This window comes from Balaenoptera physalus (genome assembly GCF_965194825.1).
Source record: "Balaenoptera physalus genome assembly, chromosome: 7".
NCBI lineage: Eukaryota > Metazoa > Chordata > Mammalia > Artiodactyla > Balaenopteridae > Balaenoptera > Balaenoptera physalus.
Window position 1 is genome coordinate 39,101,113 of NC_138886.1, and position 21,440 is coordinate 39,122,552.

The window sequence follows — 21,440 nt, forward strand, 5'->3', positions numbered from 1 at the left end:
CCAGGCTTCCTCATTGGTTGTAATTTTTTGTTATTGCTAGTGAATTGCATGGTGCCTTTATAATGATGACTAAAAGTATATCTAGTAACACATTATTGAAGAAAGTAAATTGGGTCTCCCACACTTAATGCTTTAGGTATGGCTAGATAAAACATTTAAGACATGAATTTAGAGTTGAGGGTACCTTTCTAGCTGGACTTGGGGGCCACAAAAAGCTAATGGGTGACACCTGCACTTGTACTAATATGTCTCAAACATTATTTGTGTATTCTTATTTGACAGTGACATCAGTAAAAGAATTGTGTAGATCATAAACCAGGGGCCTGCTGCTTTTTGAGAATAGGACCCATTGCGATAACCTATTTTTCCGTATGTCCATTGTATTACTCTGCACTAAAAGACATATAAGGCCTTTTGGCGAAGAAAGTAGACTTCTTCAGCCTGCCCTGAATTTGATTTAGGAGTGATCACGTTAAATTGAACAGCTTTTCTGAAGCTTTTTCAAACTCAGTGCATGCAACCTTGGAGTTTCCTCTGATTAGCCAATATTATGGCTTCATGTCAAGACATTAAAATCCCTAACATAGGATGCCAGGGCCCTCCAGATACTGCCATCCTATCTTCCTTCCATCTCAAGAATATTCCAAGCTGATTGCTAAAGAGCTTTATTCTTATCATGAGGTTAGATCTTGGTACATTATTCCAGCCAGTAGCTAGCTTTGTTGTTTGTAGTTTTTTGTTTCCTTTATTTAATTTTTTGTAGTAACTAGTGACCCCATGGGAACAGGGTTCAAGTTTGTCTTTTTAATTTTTTTTTTTTTTTATTTTTGGCTGTGTTGGGTCTTCGTTTCTGTGTGAGGGCTTTCTCCAGTTGCGGCAAGTGGGCGCCACTCTTCATCGCGGTGCGCGGGCCTCTCACTGTCGCGGCCTCTCTTGTTGTGGAGCACAGGCTCCAGACGCGCAGGCTCAGTAGTTGTGGCTCACGGGCCTAGTTGCTCCGCGGCATGTGGGATCTTCCCAGACCAGGGCTCGAACCCGTGTCCCCTGCATCGGCAGGCAGGTTCTCAACCACTGCGCCACCAGGGGAGCCCCTAAGTTTGTCTTTATAATTATGAATTGTCCATGAACACTAGAATTGTTGGCAGCCTTCAAGGTGATACACAAAAAAGCAATGACGTGAAATTGTGTTCTTAATTTGAAATCCAGTGGGGAAAGATCTCTGAGATAAGGATATGCAGATTTCCGATTATAAGAGAGATTCAGCTGCTACAAACATTTATTGAGCCCTTACTGTGTGCCAAGTTTTATGGCTTGCCATCACCTGTTGTATACACGTTGTGATTGTATAGCTGGTGTGCTGCAGCAGCGGAGTTTCCTGCCTGGGTCTTTGCACCTCCCCAGTTCAGATGCGAAGGGGAGACGGTGGTATTAATTACCAGGACTGGCATTCTGGAAGGGAGCCCAGGTCATTTGCTAGTCTTTCTGCTACCAAGAACTACAGAAATTTAATTGAGCCTCAAACCCTTTAGTAAATGGCATTAAAATTTTTTTTTTCAGGACAGCGATGGTGACAAAAGTGATGACAACTTAGTTGTGGATGTGTCTAATGAGGTAACCATTCTCTTTATCAAACTTTATTTTCAGAGTGACTTGTGAGAGAAAGGAAGTGGAACCACCATATTTTGGTCTTTTGCAACTTTACGCATTAAGGATTTAATGGTTGTTCATGGATGGAACAATAAGTGTCTAAAACTGACACAAACTTTTGTTTCCTTTAAAAAAAGAAAATCTGTTTCCCTAACCATTTTGGGTTCCTAAGTTGGTGTCTGGTGCTCCTTTCTGTCCCGTGCCTTCTGGGCAAAGTATTTGAGCATGAGGGAAGATATGATTGTTTCTAGATTTGTTTCTTTATGGTGTCTTCATGGGTACCCTCGCAAACACCTTCCTATTCATTGTAATAGCAGTATTAGGTGCACACCCTCAAATCCCCCAAATCTAAAGGACTTTCAGGGCTCTCCTTTAATTTGGCGAATTGGTGTGGAAAGATCCGTCCATTATAAGTGAAATCACGAGCCCTTTGCTTGTGCTTGTTGAGGACCCCTCGTCTCCACGAGCAAGCCCCGCCCACTCACCCAGGGAAAATGGGATCGACAAAAACCGTCTGCTAAAGAAAGACGCCTCCAGCAGCCCGGCATCCACCGCCTCCTCGGGAAGTTCCACTTCTTTGAAATCCAAAGAAATGAGCTTGGTAGGTCATAAGAACTGTCACTTGCCTATTTAGCAGTTTAGTTTTCTCGGGGAACCAGAGGTTCCCTAAAGTATTTGAAATGTGGGGTTTTTACTAATTGAGAGTTACATTTTTAAGGGTTTAAAAGTGAAGCTCATCGTTCTGCTTTCTGTCCCCGTGGTGATTACTTTTGCCCTCTGGGGCGTCTATTTTGGGCCATGATTAGAGAGAGATAACAAGCTTCCATGCCCATTGCCTTCTTACTTGGGGGCTATGTTCCTGGCATAGGCTCTCTGAAACTTCCTAGTTGGCAAACGGTTCAAATGCCTTAGGTCCTAAGAAGTCCTCATTTCCTTAAGCGGTGCACTTCCCCTGGTTTTAGACTGACCCATCGTGTTGGGCCATGTTGTGATTGGGTTGCTGGGCAGATGGTGATGTACTCAGGGCGGCACCAGGGGAAGCCTGGAACTCGGGGAGGGATGCGGGTACATCAGGCCCATTCATGCTTCCAGTCATTCAACAGACATCGTGGAGTATCTCATCTCTTCACTCGCCATAACTGCACCATAACAACCCTGCAGTTAATCCCTACATAGTCCCTCAAGGCATTATCCCATTTCACTGACGGGGAGGGAAGCTGGAGGAATTTGCCAAGTTTACACAGCTCGTCAGATCCAAGGCCAGAGGGAGCTGGGGTCTCTCTAGCCCAAGTTCTTTGCTACCCCAGAGTGCTTCTCAGACTATGATTAAAAAAGGACGTGAAGGGTTAAGATGCAGAAGAAGATGCCCTGTGACCCTGTTACTATCTTGACTCCTGAAGGCCCCTGCACTAGCGGGTCCACTCTGGTTACGTAGGCAAATGGGTGCAGCTGCTGAATGCCAAAGAGTTATTTTTTTAGGCACATCTCTCAAAATGATAGGACTAGGTCTAGGGCTTTTGCCTCTGAGATACTAGTTTGCTTCTCATCAAATTGATGTCTCCGCTGTCTCTCACTGTTAGTCTCAATCCCACTGCCATTAAGAGGCAAGGGTAGAAAGGGAGTCCTCCCTCTGATATTCTCGATGACCGGGGCATTCGCTTCTGAGTGACCGGGAACTTTCCTCTGGGTGGTCATCATTCTAACTTGGCCTAGATCCAAAGTCCACAAGCCTGATGAAAAAATACTTTTTAAAATAAAATCTGCGGAGGAAGGAGTGTGATCATGTTCTGTGTCTCTAGCTAGAGTTTTAATTCTGGCAGGAAGAGGAAAGGTCAACATTTCTCCCTCACAAGTTAATGCTGTCAACATTGTGTGGATTTATGAAAATTGGCTGAGGGAGTAGCTAGAAGGTGCCCAGTGTCCCAGCTGCTGTTGTGATAAATTGTGTAATATGGCTTGGATTAAAAATAATACTCATTTAATTTGTTTAATGATACCAGCATGAAAAAGCCAGCACGCCTGTTCTGAAATCCAGCACACCGACACCTCGGAGTGACATGCCAACGCCGGGCACCAGTGCCACTCCAGGACTACGTCCAGGCCTCGGCAAGCCTCCAGCCATGGACCCCCTCGTTAACCAAGCGGGTAGGGCATTGCCTCTTGTGGGCTGTGTTTTGTTTTTCCCTTTCCCAACCTGATTCGTCAGTTCAGCTCTCATGCAGTTTCCTCGTGAATATGAGATGCACTTTCTGCCCCCCTCCCTCCTTCCTATCTCTGAAAAGCCATGATAAGAAACAGATGTTTGTCCTTGGGTTTCAGCAGCTGCACCCTGTTCAGTCTCTAACTGTTTACATTTGGCTTTTCTTTTATTTCCAAATAATCCAAATCCCAGGGACTTCAATAAAGTTTCTGATAATTATTCTGCATGTAAGCTCCTTACCAAACTATCATTGTGTGTCTGAGTTTGCTAATATTGACTGAAACAGCCTGTCTGACTGGCCCAAGTGTGCTTCTTGCTTGCTTTAGTTGGCCGGTGTTCTGCCGGTATATCCCTCGGGAATCACGGTCTCTCCTTCAGGAGAAATTGGGAGGGTTTCACTGGGACTCCAGCCCCTGAATAAACTCATAACTTTTAACTTTATCTTCCTCCCTGGCAAAGGAAAAATGTAACACTCTGGGCCCAGAGGAAGAGAGGCCCCAGAATACTCCCGCTAAACCCATGCTCTGGTTTACATAAATCCAGGATCAGGTTTTCATTTGGAATTGGTAGCAGGTAATGGAAAGTTTGGGCTGAAGGAGAAATCTTGGATTTTATCAAGAAAACCTTCTTTTGAGTTTAAGTCAACAGGTGGTGCCTGTGCCTTGGTTAGCCTTCTGTGAATTGGGTACAATAATGCCGCTTAATCTCCCTGGTTCCCAGTGTTGCCCAGTGTTGCCCAGTGTACCGACCAAGGAGGAAATGTGTGGGCAGTTCTTCCCCTGGGGTCCATTCTTTCCTGGAGATGAATTCAGCTCCAGGGAAGAAGGGACCCTGTGTAGGATTTGGAGTTGGTACCCCTCTGCTCCCCCCAGCCTTCTCTCCTCCTTCCCTATAATGAAGGGCACTGAAGAGGACCCTGGAACTGATGGTCAGGCTGGACCTGAGCGGCCAGGTGAGTCACGTGCAGCTTGTGCTTCCTTGCAGCGGCCGGCCTGAGGACGCCCCTGGCGGTGCCGGGTCCGTACCCTGCGCCTTTCGGGATGGTGCCCCACGCGGGCATGAACGGCGAGCTGACCAGTCCCAGCGCCGCCTACGCCAGTCTCCACAACATGTCGCCGCAGATGAGCGCGGCCGCGGCTGCGGCCGCCGTGGTGGCCTACGGGCGCTCCCCGATGGTAGGGATGGCGGGGACGGCAGGCAGGCAGCCATGGGTGGGCGCGGGCGGGCGGGCAGGACCCGAGGAGCGGCCGGCGGCCTGCAGTCCCCACGCCTGCAGACAAAGACCCAGTGTCCTCGCTGCGCCCGCCTCCCTCTTGTCCGCCTTCATCGACATGCCGCTTCATTAAGTTAAGGCCAAACGCTTTTTGTTTTACTGTTTTTGTGGATGAAAAAAGGCAGTGTTTAGGAGCTACTTCAGCGGTTCAGGGGACATCTGGTTTTCTCCCACCAAAGTAGATTTTTTTTTTTTGGAAGGCGATGAAATGACTCAAGTAGCTCACAGAAGCCTTTTCATTCGTTTCTTGAAGTTTTTTTTTTTTTTTTTTTCCTCTTTAATTCTTAAGAAAAAATATTTGAGGAGCTGTAATTTTCTCATTCCATGCTTATATTATTCTTTAAACCCAATAGCGTAACTTAGGTGTAAGAAGTGATCTCAGCTCAACAGGGAGAAACACAAAGGGGCTGAAACCATGGGGCAGATTCTCCTTCTTGTCCTGCCTTCTCCCACTGTGTAAACGGCCTCGTGTTTGACCAGGAAGAGACAGAACTGCATGTGAAGGGGAAAATTGACTGTGTAGTCCTTGACTGCATCAGGAAAAGGGACTAGATTGTAACTCATAGCAACTGAAAGTCCCTAAATCATTTCTGTTGGCTGTTCGAAATATGTCACGTGCATTTCTCTCCTCTCCCTTCTTCATTACCTCCAATAACTTGGGGTGATAGTAAAGTTCATCGTTTTTTCCCTTACATTGTACTACTAGGAAAGGCTGTGCAGTGGAGGGCGAGATAATTTAAAGCAAAGGGGGCAGCTGAGGGACTAGGTACCTTCTTCGTTAAGGTGCACAAAATAGAGCGTCCATGCGTGAATTTCTAAACAATGACTTAGACCAGTGGTATGAAACGGGGTGATTTTGCCCTCTAGGGACATTTGGTTATATCTGGAGACACTTTTGTTTATTAGAACTGGGGGATGTTATTGGCACTGAGAGGGTAGAGGCCACGGATGCTGCCAGTTATCCTGCCATTCCCAGGCCGGCCCCCAGCCAAGAACTATCTGACCTAACACGTCGATAGTGCCGAAGTTGATAGTCAGGTTGTCCTGACTCAGCGTATTGCTCTTTGTACTTGTTTGGACAGGTAGAACATCCTAAGTCCACAGGGCGTATTTACCGTGGGAAGCTGGTTCTCGATGCACGGATCAATCACACACCTTCCTGCTTCCCAAAAAAGAGTGTCTTGTGGTATTTAGAGGCGGCTGTATTATTTTTTTGCATTATCATCGTTCTTTTGAGAAATGCTAGCACATGTCCCTGTTTCTGTTTCTGTTGCTTTGGGGATTTCTGAGTTTCTAGTTAAAAGTCTTTAGAGGTGTCACAAAGTGCCTACCCTGCATAAACTGAGTCTGCGATGCCTTATTCTGTTTCCAGGTTGGGTTTGATCCTCCCCCTCACATGCGTGTACCTACGATCCCTCCAAACCTGGCAGGAATCCCCGGGGGGAAGCCGTAAGTACCTCTAACTCTTCGGTTTTATTGTAAAGGCGGTTACTTAGTCATGGGTATCAGCAGACTCGAATTCCAAAGGGAGCACAGGCTTGGGCGTTTCCAAGGAGATTTCTAGTGTCTTTTCCTGAGGAGTGTTAACACTTGCTATAAATAGGCACCTGGTAGGTGTCACGCCTCTGTCTTCTCACTGTGGATGATGTCATGCATTTAGTTATTTCTGGAGAGAAGCTGTTGGGGACAGGGACGAGGAGGGAGGCTAGAACCAGGGGTGGTTGGTCCTCCTTGCTTGACCCTTCCTCAGAAAGCTGCTCTGCGTTGCCATTTGGTTAGGGGGTAGCTGCTGGAGATTTTCCACAGGACTGTGTTGTGGGCAATAAGCTGTCACAAACTTGAAATCTCAGAAATGTGAAACGTGCTGTTTCTTTACCCGGCTCAGTGCCACCTTTTCCTTATTTTGGTCAAAACGGGAGTTCCTTGAAAGGTAAGTTCTGTTGGATGCCAACATCGGGGGTTGACCCCCCCCTCCCCAGGAACCCCAAGTAAAGTTTTGCTGGGTGCCTTCCTCTGAGAGATTATAAAGTGCAACGTGGCTTTGGTGGGGAAGCAGGAGATGTAGGTTAAAGGGCAAAAGAGCATTCAGAATTTAAAAAGCCCTGTTGGTTATTCTTCCAGGGTCACTTAAAATCACCTGTTTTCCATAATGTTGGTAATTAGAAACGTGATTTCAAAGAATTCCTAAAGTTCTCAATTTTTGTACAAAACAAACCTGAAATGTGAGAGTCTGTCTTACTTCTCAGCAAATACTCTCTTCCCCTAGGATAGAAGATGGCAGAAAGCCAGTTCCAACTCACTGATTTTTCCAAATAGAGGTACATGTCACAGGCCTTCAGGTTTTTTTTTTTTTTTTTTCTTGGTTATACCTTCTACCTTCTACCTTCGAGTGGTTGCTTTCAGCTATTTCTTATGCATCTGTTGCATATTGCATTATTTTGAGTGGTCCGTTCAACTACCCGGTCATCCTTCTGTGGTTTTTATTGCAGCCTTGCATCAGACAAACCAATAGCATGAGGAAAGATGGAATTCCTTACCCCGTCATCTGCTTTTAGAAAGAAGATTCCCATTGCTCCTGTTTTCCTGCGTTATAGTATCTATTTCATGGTAATTTGACTCATGATGAAATGAAGCTTTGGTTTATACTAGGAACTAGTAGCAATGTTAGGAATTTATGGCGACATCTAGTCCCAGGGAAGAGCAGGACTGGGAAGTGGGGCAGCATTGCATATACTTTCTTAGCTGCTAGATCTTTTCTGATTGAATACTTGTGAACTACTGTGTTGTGTTTTCTTGGGAATGCCCCCCTGTGTCCAGCCTGGAATGCCCCAGGGCACTTATGGGTATTTCTTACCTGTGGTTTTGCTGGCAGTATAGCTAGCTGTTGTGTGTCCTACTGTCTGGTGAGTGGATAAAGGGCAAATGGGGACTTCCCTAGCAGTCCAGTGTTAAGATTCCACGCTTCCAATGCAGGGGTGGGGGGCACAGTTTCGATCCCTGGTCGGAGAACTAAGATCCCAAATGCCGCGAGGTGTGGCCAAAAAATAAAGAAGAAAATGGGCAAACAGTTAATGTTGAGCCAAGATGCAATAATTAATAGTAACTGATGATTCTTCAGGGAAATAATAGGCAACTAAGGCCAAGTTCAGCGAACCATTAGGGAAAGCCAGTTTCAGGAGTCAAGAGCTGTGGGGGAGTTTCCAGCTGCCAAGACCACCCCCCCCCACAATGTGAAATATGAGGCAGAGGACGTGGGGTGAGCAGAGCTGAGAGCGGCAGAGCTGGTCCTCAAGGCTGGTGTGTGGGGGAGGGTTAACTTAGACCCAGTTCCTAACAATTGTGTGTGCAATTAGACACAAAGTTTACACCTTCAGTGGATGACAGTACTGGTGTCACGCTTACTAGAGCCAAAATAGTCACGTCCTTGACTTGTGAGAACCTTGGATTTCTTTGTGTTCACAGCTGCGTAAGCTAGGACCACGACAGTGGGCAGAGAGGCAAAGTTGTGAGACTCAGGTATGACGGTGCTTTTCTCCCCTTGGTCAGAACGGGCACTGGGCTGTGGATCCGAGGGGTCGCTGCTTTCTAAAACAGTTAAAACATTTTTTTGGATTCTCTTTCAAGTTTAAGGTGAGCCATATTTATGGGAGGAAGATTGAGTAAATTGGTATCAGAGGGAGAAATGAACTTGCACATTGTCTGGGACCTGGGCTACGTACACGGTCTTAGTCCCCATATTAATCCGTTAATTAGTATGAGAGGACGTACTGTTCTCATCGTTTAGTAAAGTAATACTGCCTGAGGTGGTCTTCTCAAACTGGCTATGATGGCAGACCAGTTTTTTCCCAATATGACAAAGATTGAGACTCTTAGAACAGACAAATACAGATGGACAAGGGGGAAAAAAAGATACAGAATACAAGTCCCAGTTTTTTATTACAAGAGCCAGCAGTTGTGAACTGACTCTGAGTTGCTGTGTAAAAGTTTCTCGACACTTAGCCTTGAGGAGTGAGCACCTCGCCGGGGGCAACGGTGAATGTCAGCCGACCACACTGGGCAGCGTCCGTGCGAGGCTTGTAAGAGGAATGGTGACAAACCGTCATGTCCAGGGTAGAGTGAACAAGGTGGTAAAGGGTTTGCAAGAGTCATCCTCTGAGAAACACCAGTCGAAATAATATTTGGGAAGGACAGATGGAGGCTCTTCGTGGATGTTTGTTGGAGAACGGTGTGTTAGGCGCCTGGCGTGCTCCAGGAAAGAGAACGTTTCGTCTTTCCGGCTTTGGGGGGAGCCTACTGATGTGGGGGGAACGGTAAAGGAACAGTAGATGCTTGAGTTAAGTTTGCGACAAGTGCTGAGTGCTGTGAAGGCAGAGCGGTGGGTGATAGGCAGACAGGTAGAGAGTGGCCAGAGTTAGGAAGGGAAGGCCTTCCTTGGGGCAGGGTGGATATGCGGGGAGCTGAAGCTGGTGCAGGAGGGATAAGGCTACCCGGCAGAGGGGGCCGGGAGGGTGGGCTGTTGCCGGTAGAGGGACAGTGGGCTCCCAGCACAGAGAGGGAGCTTGAGGGTTCACGGGCAGCTGGATGAGTGCCCTCGAAGAGTGGTACAGCCGGGAGAGTGCAGTTGGGACGGGAGGGACCTTGAAAGTGCGTCTAGCGTGAATGCCCGTCTGTGGTTCTAGTGGCCTCACCGAGTGGCTGCGCATCTCTGACCCAGCGCCTCTAGTGATGGCGACTCGTTTCCCCTGGCTGTGTGAAAACTCTTCCAGCCCTTGAGTCGAGGTCTGTCTCCCTGGAACTTTCACCCATCTATCCTGTTCTTTCCCACTCCCTGAGACCACACAGTGTGCTGCTGATACAGCCTCCTCAGGGCAGGCAGCTCTGCAGATATTCAGAGACCACCGTTTCTCCATGAAGGGTCTCTTCTGTCTGAGTATGTCCATTGCTGCAGCCCTGCGTTACGGGATGTGATTTCAGGTTCCCACACCATCTGCCTACTACAGTCTGGTCAGTCACCTCCCTCCTGTCCTCTCTTCTACAGATTTCATCAAAATCTGCCGACTAGGCATAGAGGACCCTATTGGGAGCTCACAGCCTAGTGATGGAGAGGTGGCATTAGTCAAGTAATCACAAAAATAAATGTGTAATTATAATTGAGATAAGAGCTGTGACAGAGGAGTACTGTTTTTGTGAAATTCTGTGAAGGGCTGACCCATCTGGAGGGTCAGGGAAGGATTCTCAGAAAGTGTTTTCAGAGCTGCAGTAATTGTGTAGGGGAAGGGCATAAGACTCCAGGTGGAGGAACCAGCATATGCAAAACGCCCTGCTTCCTTCCGTTGTTTTTATCAAAGTGGCCTAGAGCAAGATGACATTGCCACCATTCTGTACTTGTTTTGGTGTCAGAGTGATCTAAGATCTCAGTAGGGTTTCCCAACCAACCTGGACATTTTTTCTCTCTCCCACTTCTAACTTCTCCTAACTTCTTTTTGTTAAAGGCATTGTCCCTATTTTTCTCCTTTTTTTTTTTTTTTCCATTTCTCTTGAACTTTATTTTTTTTATACAGCAGGTTCTTATTAGTTATCTGTTTTATACATATTAGTGTATATATGTCAATCCCAATCTCCCAGCATTGTCCCTATTCTATCTGACATCTGGGCCCAAACTTTAGCCTTTGGTACTTCCTTGTTTAATTCCCATTTTTACCCAGTCTTCTTATTTGTTAAAATCCTCACTAAGATCATAGGTGAGTTTTTGCCTTAATGAAATATTTATCTGATCTTGTCTGTTTCTTGCTCAGATATCTTCAAAAGGTGCATATAAACTCCTGATGTAGCCCCTCTGGTAGTATCACCCCAGCCTTTTTTTCCAGCCTTGTGTGCTGTGTTCTTTGCATCTTGTGCTCTGGTCAAATGGGATAACCCTCTGTTCCATGAAGAGAAGAGCCCTCCTCCTTCTACCTGGAGCAGCTTCCCTTCTCACTAGCCTCTACCTCTTCCTGCGGAAATATTTTCTGTCCTTCAAAGACCACTTCAGCTGCTGCCTCCTTCGTGAAGCCTTTGCTGATGCCTTTCCCTATGTGCTTTCTCTCTTCTGGCACCTTGTAATGTCTTGTGACACTTCCCACACTTTGGCCTTGAGTTACAATCCTGTGTACAGGTCATGTTTCAGTCGGCTTCTTCCCCACTAGAACTGAAGCTTCTGAAGTCCCCTTGAGCATAGTTACCCAGTAAACAAATGTTTGCCACGTTGACTAGGTGGGGGGAGGTGAGCCCAGGATTGCGCAAGACCCTATGATTCATCCTTTTCCAAGGGAGAGTGCAGTTTGCATTTTAGAGATGTGTAATGCTGATTTATAAGCGGTTTACCCTGACTGTGTTTCCAAACCCTCAAGGTGAAATTTAATTGCTGTTGTTTGGTCAGCTTAACTTGAACTCATTTTTAGTTTTAGGAAATTTGTTCCCTAAACTCTGTGGAGATCACTGATAAAAAAGAAACCTGAAGTTTAGAGACATTGACGTCTTTGTTGTACTCCACGCCTCTCTCCCCTCAAGGCATTTTTCTGGCCCCGCGGCACCGCTTTCCTCTCCATAAATACTTGGTGGGCCGAACTGTACCTGCTTCATATAGTAGCACCTAGAGGTCAGTCATAACTCGCACTAATAATAGTTCGTCTTAAGATGCCAGCTAAATTCCAGGTTCCTTCACCCTGTGTTTTGTTTTTTTTAATTATTTATTTATTTATTTATTTTTGGCTGTGTTGGGTCTTCGTTTCTGTGTGAGGGCTTCCTCTAGTTGCGGTGAGTGGGGGCCACTCTTCATCACGGTGCACGGGCCTCTCACTATCGCGGCCTCTCTTGTTGTGGAGCACAGGCTCCAGACGCGCAGGCTCAGCAGTTGTGGCTCACGGGCCTAGTTGCTCCGTAGCATGTGGGATCTTCCCAGACCAGGGCTCAAACCCATGTCCCCTGCATTGGCAGGCAGATTCTCAACCACTACCACCAGGGAAGTCCCACCCTGTGTTTTAATGTTAGACATGTAATTGAGAAACCTTCCACCCACTTGTTTAGTGTTTAAATAAATCTTTAAACTACCTTTTTGGAGTTGGAGCCTAAAGGGAAGAGAAAATCTGAACTACATTTGGGGTGAAATTGCTTCTTAGGAAAACATGATTTGCAGCAGTGAATAGGGGCCAGTCCCGGCTTCTAGCTGAGAAGACGTGTCGGTGGCCAGTCCTCCTCCCTCTGCCCTCCGTTCCTGATCTTGCATCTGGTCCCTCTGTTGACCATGTCTAGATTCCACACTTGGTTTATTTCGTGGATTTGAAAATTAGTTCAGCCCCCTTTTTACTCGTCACGATATTTGGGTGATTTTTTGTCTATTAAATGCTAAAAGTAACACGCTTATTTTGTGCCATATTATCACCATGTGGGTTTTAGTTTAACTTTTGTTTTTCTACTTTTTGATGGTCTGGGAATGTGTAGCTAATTTCTTGGAGTTATATTGAGGTGTGAGGCCCTTCCTTTTGATGTGAGTTATGTTTAGCTGCTGGACAACTGTCCCTTCCCTCTCTCTCCCTCTTCACCTCTTCAGAAATGGCTTTCAGCTTACCAGGCACAGTTTTTCTGTTTCTTGATCGAATACTGCTGTTTGCCTGCAGTGGTTGGTTCCCTTTGCTAGGATTTTTGAATTGAGCTTTGAAATGGCTGTATATTTTAAACTTATCTTTGTCTTACTTTTCGTCCACGCATCTCTTGGTTTGTATCTTTGTCCTGCCTAGGAGCCCTGTTGCTGCCGCAGCACACTTACAATCTGGAAATGTTTAATTGATGGAGGAAGTAGGCCCTAGAGCTCAGGATCATAAATGCTGACTTTGACCAGAGAACCTCCTAGTATATCAGCTAGGCCATCTCTTCTTCCTTACTTTGTCTAGTAATTTTCTTTTTCCTATCCATTTTAAGAAGTTCTGCATTTGCTTTTTAAAAAAATGAGGATAGCCGTGTATTCAACTTAATAAGGAAACAAACAAAAAAGTCTTCTATCGTAATGCTCTGAAGTCTCCAACGTGTCATTTAATTGTTACTAAAGCCCTCCATTGGCGTAGAAATGCTGTCTTCAAATAGGGTAGGGATTGCACCTGGATCTGCATGTTTGCTGTTTGAGGGGATGCCCGGATGCCAGACTAGAAAAATCCTGGGAAAGAAGTAAAGGATTTTACAGATGTTAGGAGTTAGGTGTGCAGACCCTAAAAAATGTTAAAGGTAGAGCTTGTTACATTGGCAAAGAAAGAGGTTTTACCAGAAGTAGATGAATTATATACCTGAGGACATTTTTGCCCCTGAAGTCTTAGAATAATATGGCTCTGGTTTTCTTATCACCCCACATCACTGCATCCCCAGCCTCTGCCTTCACTATACTAGTTCTTCAGGCTGAGAGCATCCTCCAAAATTGTAAGTTAACATTATTCTCATCTGTCTTAGAATGAGCCAAATGCCCCAGCTCTCAGCCCTCAGAGCCTCCTGTGCCCAGGGCTCCATAATGAAGCACATCAGTGACGCTGACATGCCTGGTGTTCTCCTTTTGTGTCGGGTAGGTGTCTCCCTCCTGATGGGCCCCACGAGCCCTCTTGAGGTGAGAGTGTCTAAGGTGGTGCCGATGCGGAAGCTAAGGTAATGGTTAGAGCCCCACTTCTGTGGTTGGCTGACCTCTCCTGCTGACGAGCTGAGTTGGGCCTGTTAAGCTCCCCTGTGCCGCTTCCCTGCTGTAAATAATAAGGGACAGCGAGGTGCCTTCTGTGACGTGGGGACGAAAGGCTGAATCTATGTTGTGCTTCGTACTTTCCTACGTGATTTCATTTCCCCCACACCTCAGCAGTCACGTTGATAGGGTAAGTTTTGTCAGGGCACGTTGTAAAAACAGGGAAATGAGGCCCAAATAAGTTCCGTGTGGTCCCCACATCTTATTAGTGACTAAACTGAAACTCTGACCTGGGTCCCCTCACTTCCTGAACTTTCCTGAATGCTCTTCAGCACCTAGACTCATGGCAACTTCTGCTGCAGCTGGTGTCTGCGGGGTCCCACGTCCACCGGGTTCTGCTGATGGGGTGGGCTGTGGATTTCACTGTTACTCTCGTTGTTGCTCTCGTTGCCTTCTGTTTTGCTGTTCACCAGCTTTTCATCTCTAGGGACTGCCTTCCCCCCTTGGGAAAGTTGGTACCACCCCTGAGCCACATTTGGTACGACGACTAGGAGTTCCTTGGGAGAGTTGCCTGGCAGGGCCCAGGTGGTTAGAGACGCCCCACCTTCCTGTAGCTTACTTTCCTTAGCTACACGAGAGTAAGCTACAAGGAGCAACCTGGTAGCTTACAAATGAAAGGTTGCTGGAGCAACCTTTCATGCCTCGATTTATAAGTGATTAGGTAGCAGTAAATGACTCGGGGCATTCGGATTCGTTTACTGAGTGCCAGTTGTATGCTCATTGGCGAAGTCATCCCAGAGGACTCGGGAATGAGACAGACAAATGTAAACGTGGGCCGTAGTTCTCAGCATGATACCGATTTATAGGAGGAGCCAGGGTCCTGGGAAAGGACTCACGGCACCTGGGGAGTTGAGGCAGGCCGAGGGAGGGGGAAGGGACGTGCGCTTAGGGGGACGCCGTGCTATTCTAGGCAGGAGGGAACAGTTTGTGCGTGACGTGGAGATGTGACAGCATGCGATATTTTAGGGGACTGGCCTGTTGTTCCATGCGGCTGGGAATTTAGGATACAAGGCGGTCATATGAACTGAGACTCATCGACACTCAACCGTGAAGGGCTCGGTGAGCCATGAAGAGCCGGAAGAGCCAGTGACGGTTTTGACATGATCAGATTTTTCTTGATACCTGTTTAATACAGCCACAGATTCCCCCTCAAGAGGGCCAGGTTCACAGGCAGCGGGGTCTTGGCCGCAGCCTTTATCTCTGGGGTCCGTGGTTCTTCATTACCGTTCGCTGGATCCGGCCACTGCCGTTCCTCTCTGCTTCCAGCAAACCAACAACTCTAACACCTGTTTTCCTTTGCGCACAGAACACAGCGTAGTTTTATTAACAGGAGCCAGTCTGCTAGGGAAAGACAACGTGCTTCCCCAGAACGCAGTCCTGTTTCCCAGTTTGTGTAGCACCTGTGGGGACTCTGAGTGCCTTCACCTCTGCCGTGTGCCCAGTGACTGAAGAGTCTGAATGAGTTGGATTTCATTCAGTTTTTAAATCTGTGAGGTCCAGTGGGCTTTACTCTGTTCAGTTCTGCCACCAGATTTCCGAGTCAGATCCTGGTCTGCAGGTGCCTGATTCGAACAGCAGGGGGACTCAGTTCTCTGAGGCTCTGGGATGTGGGTGGGGGGCCCCTAAGCAGGGCCCCAGGGGCTCCTTCCTTCTGCCCCACAGTTTGCCACAATCCTCCCTCCAAACGTCCTCCGCCCCTCTTTGCCCGCTGCTGTCTCCCCACCTCGCCTTTTAGGATTTATGAATTTCCCGGTTTTCCTGGCCTCGCCATCGCCCTGTGCTTTCCTGGCTCCCACCCCGCGCCTTCCTCCCTTTCCGCATTCCTGGCCCTCACGCTTGTCCCCTGTTCGAGATAAGAGCCCTGGATTCAACATAGCCTCACTTTCCTCTTTTTAAGTCACGGGTGTTTAATATCGATGCTGTCATTTCCCGAAGGCCCCCTGCAGGTGTCGAGCACGGTTAAGGGTTTTGCACTTTTGCAGCTGTTTTCTCTCTTTTTTTCCTTACAACAACCCCTGCGACCCCAACATTTTATTATTATTTCAATCTTGTCGATCAGAAAATGGACACATTACAGGGCTCAGGTAGGTAGGCCCGTTCGGAAAACCACAGTCAGTGAGGCCTCGAGCCGGGGGCCCCCGCATCTCAGGTCCCTTTGAATCCAGAGTCTGGGCTCTCATCCTGGCTGTGGACCCAGCCTACTGTGTTCATCGGTCGGGCGCCCCCTCTCACCTTTTTCTTGAATAAACAAATAAATCCAAGCTTTTAAAATTGAGGTATACATATAGAAAAAAAATGTACACATCATGTGTGTATAGCCCAGTGACTTTGCACCAAGAGCACCTGAAAAACCCCTTGCCATGCTCCTTCCAGTCTCTAGGGGAACCACCACCCCAACTTCTAATACCAGAGGTGAATCCTGCATGGGTTTGAACTTCTGTAAATGCAGTTGTACCATATGCATTCTTTTGTGGCTGGTCTCTTTCTGAATTCAGGCTTGAGAGATAGTTATAAATGTACACTATCTGTTTATAAATTCCCCCTCCTGGTTGATCTTACGTTCCCTAGTTCCTCAGTCAGTAAAGAGGGTAAGTTTCCTTCTGGGATCTCTTGAACGTTGTCACGATGCGCCATCAATGTGGACTTTCTCAGAGACGTTTGTCTTCTTCCCGGAAGTGAATAACAGATTCCAAGCTGTCTTGTTTGCTCCCCTGGTTTTTCCTTCCTGTGGGTCCCTCTGTGAGCCACACCCGCCCTGTGCCTCACTGGGGTTTGTTCATTTGATTAGGCCCTCCAGCACAGCAGGCAGCGCCAGCTTCCTCCGAGGCCCCCTCTGACTGATGTATTAACAGCCATATGGGTTTCCCCTGGGACAGACGAATGTTCACAGCTTCTGGCAGCAGTTCGCTGCACTGTGAATCAATTTTAAACTGCCTAAGTATGATGATCACAGACCTCCTGTGCGGTTTAAAGAAGAGGACACCTAGGGGAGAGGTGGGTATCTTCCAAAGACAAGCATACAGCTCTCTGTACTTTGTGCATCTATTTTAATCTGGAACATTTAACTCTATAATAAGCAGAGTTCCAGTTGAAGCGAGATAAAATTTCCTTCCCCTAAAAATCAGGAATTGCTAAAAGGGTACCTGATGGAAACTGCCTACCTAGAGGTACCCACCTTGATTTATGGCAAACAGAAAAACTAACCTTCACATCTGCCATTTTCCTCACAGCACAGAAAGCTTTAAGAGGCAAGTTCTCTCCCCCACGTTTACCACTGTTCATTTGTTATTTTCAGACCCAGGTCGTGGTGCCTGGTATCTGGGTCACATAATTTAGAATGTGAATAGACTTAAACCCCAGTTCTTGTGGTCTCATCTTCAAGGGCAATAATACAATGCTATTTGATTCCAACTCCAAATATCCTATAATAAATGGCATAGGTTCAATTAAGTGTAATGTGCATGTATTGAAATACCATGTGGGCTTGGTACACTACTAAGGACACTAAAGGATACTGTGAGCTAAAAATAGGAGATATAATAACAAAAAAGAAACAGACTCACAGAGTAGAGAACAAACTAGTGGTTACCAGTGTGGAGAGGGAAGAGGGAGAGGGATAAGTAGGGGTAGGGGATTAAGAGGTACAAATGATTATGTATAAAATGATCTGCAAGGATATATTGTACAAGGAATATAGCCAATATTTTATAATAACTATAAATGGTATTATATTATGAGTATATTATATTTTATTATATTTTATAATTATAAAATATATTTTATTATAAAATAATAATGAGTATTATTTTATAATAACTATAAACTCACAACCTTTAAAAGTTGTGAATCACTGTATTATATGCCTCTAACTTATATAATGTTGTACATCAAATATACTTCAGTATGAAAAAATAGGAGATTTAGTGGTTTGGTGACATAAGGGCTTTGAGCTGTAGTTGTCTTATATACATATTCATTTTCTAGGACATTCTTTGTGGTTTCCATTATGTGTACTCAGTCATTCAAATTAAGAGTAATGTTAAGGATTTGGGCCAAATAGCCGTATAAGATTAGTTACTGGAACCAGTTTGCCAGGAGATAACATATCTAAAATTGTGTCCTTTGGTCAGGGAGAAGGGGAAGTTCTTTTAAAAATCTTTTCATATATTTGATATTTTGTTTTTATAGAAGGAAAATAATAGCATGTATTTTATTTTCAAGCTAAGGAAGTATGTGGTTTTATGTGCAGGCAGGTAGAAACCTGATATCTTCTATCAATTTTAAGTTTTGTGCATGCTTAGTTATTTTTCAAAATTTGAGTTAGCATTAAAATGAAAATTTAAGTTCTGTATTAATACCCAAGGTCTTTAGGATCTGTAAAAGGACTGCAAGGTACCAATGATAAATTCCAGAAAGGGCCCAGACTTATTCCAGAAGGTTATGGGAGGGAGGAAACCCTACGTACTTCATTTATTGTTTATGTATGCAGACCTATAGAAAAGGTTTAATGTTGAACTTCTAGGTCACCGAGTGATGCTTTGGATAAGAAGAAAGTGAAAGCAGTGGTCTTCAAAGTGCCTAGTTCAGATGTGGGTAGGAAATGTTAGCACTCCTATATCTTCCATCCTCTACAGGGTCTTTTCTTTGTGCGTGCTTTCTAGTATCTGTAGTATATGAGTGCTTGGAGTTTGAATAATTAGATTGTTAGAGAAAAAATATGCTTTAAGATTTTGGTGTAGAAACAGAAGTGTGCACTAGGATTAGGTTTGTTTGTATTTAACAGGGAAGAAAATAATAGCTTAAGTAACATAGAAGTTTATTTCTCTGTTCCATAAAAGATACTGGCTGTCAGTAGCCCAGGGCAGGTATCACAGCCCCAGTGATACAGCCCCAGGTCTCACAGTGTCACCAGGACCTCTGCATTCTATCTTTCTGTTCTGTCCCCCTCAGCAATTGAGTTCCATCTTCAGAGTCACCTTGTGGCCCAAAAACGCTGCTGGAGCTCCAGTCATCTTGCTCATAGTTCAGGTAGCAAGAAGGAGGAAGAGAAGAAGGAAGGCACTCTCCCCTCCCTCTTTTTAAATTCTTTTTCTTTTCTTTTTTTTAATTAATAAACTTATTTTTTAGAACAATTTTAGGTTCACAGCAAAATTGAATGGAAATTACAGATAGTTTCCATGTCCCTCAGGGTCCCCTTTCTTTCAAGTTATGAACTAAGTGCCACCCAGCAGCTTCTGCCTACATCTCGTCGGTCAGCACATGGGCATACCTGGCTAGAGCAAAGCTGGGAAGAGTAGTCTTTTAGTTGAAAGCTTTGCTGCCTTCGATAAAACTGGGCTTTGTGGCCAAAGTAGACAGGGAGGTTGTTGAGGAGGAAACTTGAAGTCTTGTCACAAAGCCATTTGATGTAAGAGAATCTCTTTATTATTTTCTGTTAATTATGCAAAAGAGAGTTTAAGTCCAAGCCTTAAACTGGGATGTTTAGAAAGCTGTTTTTGTTTGTTGATGTTGAAATACACGGTTTACCATGTGTAATCATTATGAGCTCTCAAGGGCTTCATCTTAAGCATCAAAAATTATCATTTTAAATTATACTAAGGAACCATACAATTATACAAGGTACAAGAAGGAAGTATTTTATATTAATTTGGAAGTACATGTAATGTTTTTTAACAGGATTTGAAGGAATGCCTTATGGAATGAAGAGCACAGTTTAAAAATTTTAAAAAGTTTTTTTAAAAGCATTTAATATATATCTTTTTTTAACACCCTAGACTTTGGCTGTTATTTATTTCATTTGTTTCATCAGTAAACACTTCAACTTATATTGATTTCAAAAGGAAGTCATGGCAAGAATCTTGGCTTTGTTTTTCTCATAGAAGCGTGCTGCGGTAAGGACCAATTGCTTTATGATAAATGTTTTTTCTGTCTCCTCTCCCGTTCTTCTCTCTTCTCCCTAATCAACCCCTCCCCAAAAGCGCATACTCCTTCCACGTTACTGCAGACGGTCAGATGCAGCCTGTCCCCTTCCCCCCGGACGCCCTCATTGGCCCCGGCATCCCCCGACACGCTCGCCAGATCAACACCCTGAACCATGGGGAGGTGGTGTGTGCGGTGACCATCAGCAACCCCACGCGACACGTGTACACGGGTGGGAAGGGCTGCGTCAAGGTCTGGGACATCAGCCACCCTGGCAACAAGAGCCCTGTCTCTCAGCTCGACTGTCTGGTGAGTGAGAAGGAGCTGGTGCACAAGGGTAATTTCCTCCTGGAGACTCAATAAGGAAATCGCTGTCGGGGCCTGGGTTTTATTCCCATTATGAGGAAATGGAAGCCCATTCTGTTTCCTGTGTTAGCTATTTAGCTCTCCCCACTCTCTCCCCTCAGCCTGAAGGTTTCATTTGTTGCCATTTCAGTGGTTAAATCCCAGAGTTGATGGATTTCTCTTCAAAAATATTTTAACAGTAGTTTACAGAAGCAGTCCTTGTTTGAATGTGTATTCAGAAGGGGGTTTCCCGTTTAATGGATGGAGTGCAGCTAGGCTTGGACTCTGAGCCCTGCACTCCCCTCGACTTTTAATTTCCCTACAGCCTTTGGATAAATATTGAAGAGTAAACATTTGATAACGTGGCATAAAACCATTCTGAACAGGGTCTGTGTTTTCAGGGAGACCTGGCTGCGTTTTATGACCTTAACTTTAGGAACGAGTTACTAGATCACACTGCAAGAAATCAGGGCAGCCTTCAGCAGAACGGGGGTGGTGGGAATGCTTCCCCAAGGCATCTACTCTACCCCCCCTCCTCCCCCCCGCCAATACCATGTTGCATTTTCCAGGATCATAGAATACGTCAGGACATGTTCTCTACACAGTAACCACAGGATTTACACACCACGTACCATTGGCCTTAAGTGGACTATAGGCCGCCCTGCCCCTGTAGGGTGTCTGCCTGCACTTTGCTTTGGCATGTGGTACACTTTACCTGCTGCCTGCCTGGCAAATGGCAAGGATTCCCGAGCGGGTGTTTCCAAAATGAAGACTGACTGTGTTTTTGAGACGAAAAGGCTCTTTGGGCTAGTTCTTGGTTTTTTTTTTTTTTGCAATCAAATAACTTAAAAATATATGCATTAATGAAAGTTAAACATAGGGAGACATACTTAAACATCTTATGGAAAAACCCAGACAAGCTTTTTGGCAACCCAATGGTAGGAGAGTTTTGTAACACTCATCATCTTTTTTGAAATTACATTGCTTAAAGTTTCTCTAATCTTTGAACAATAGTCCATGGTTAAAGCATAGTAAAGACTCTGACTGTATCTGTTTGGGTCAAAGGATAGCAGTTATTTCTTTGTTGGAGAGGGCGGGGGTCATTTTAGGTCCCACCTCCCTTTTCTAATGTGTTGGTTTTGATGGAGAGATGCCTTTTATTCATTTTTTGGGCCTTTGGATTGAGAGGCTTAAATATCACAGCAGCCATGTTACAACTTGAGAAAGCAGCTGTGTTAAAGTCTCAGACAAGGATCCATTTGGCTAATGAAGACACAGTAGTACAAGCCTTAGGCAGAAACTTA

The 21,440-nt window shown here is 45.4% G+C and overlaps 1 protein-coding gene across 5 annotated transcripts in view; it reads left to right on the forward strand.

The window, feature by feature from the left end:
* The window catches only part of LOC309663834 (transducin-like enhancer protein 1), an 87,004-nt gene that overhangs the window by 58,311 nt on the left and 7,253 nt on the right, over positions 1–21,440 (forward strand). For 4 of the 5 annotated variants that reach the window (XM_082468389.1, XM_082468392.1, XM_082468390.1 and 1 more), the window contains exons 10-15: positions 1,558–1,611; positions 2,096–2,248; positions 3,648–3,792; positions 4,832–5,022; positions 6,493–6,569; positions 19,851–20,100. In XM_082468389.1, coding sequence (XP_082324515.1) covers positions 1,558–1,611; positions 2,096–2,248; positions 3,648–3,792; positions 4,832–5,022; positions 6,493–6,569; positions 19,851–20,100 — 870 coding nt within the window. The remainder of the gene's footprint in view (positions 1–1,557; positions 1,612–2,095; positions 2,249–3,647; positions 3,793–4,831; positions 5,023–6,492; positions 6,570–19,850; positions 20,101–21,440) is intronic. The other variant, XM_082468391.1, reaches the window with a different exon arrangement.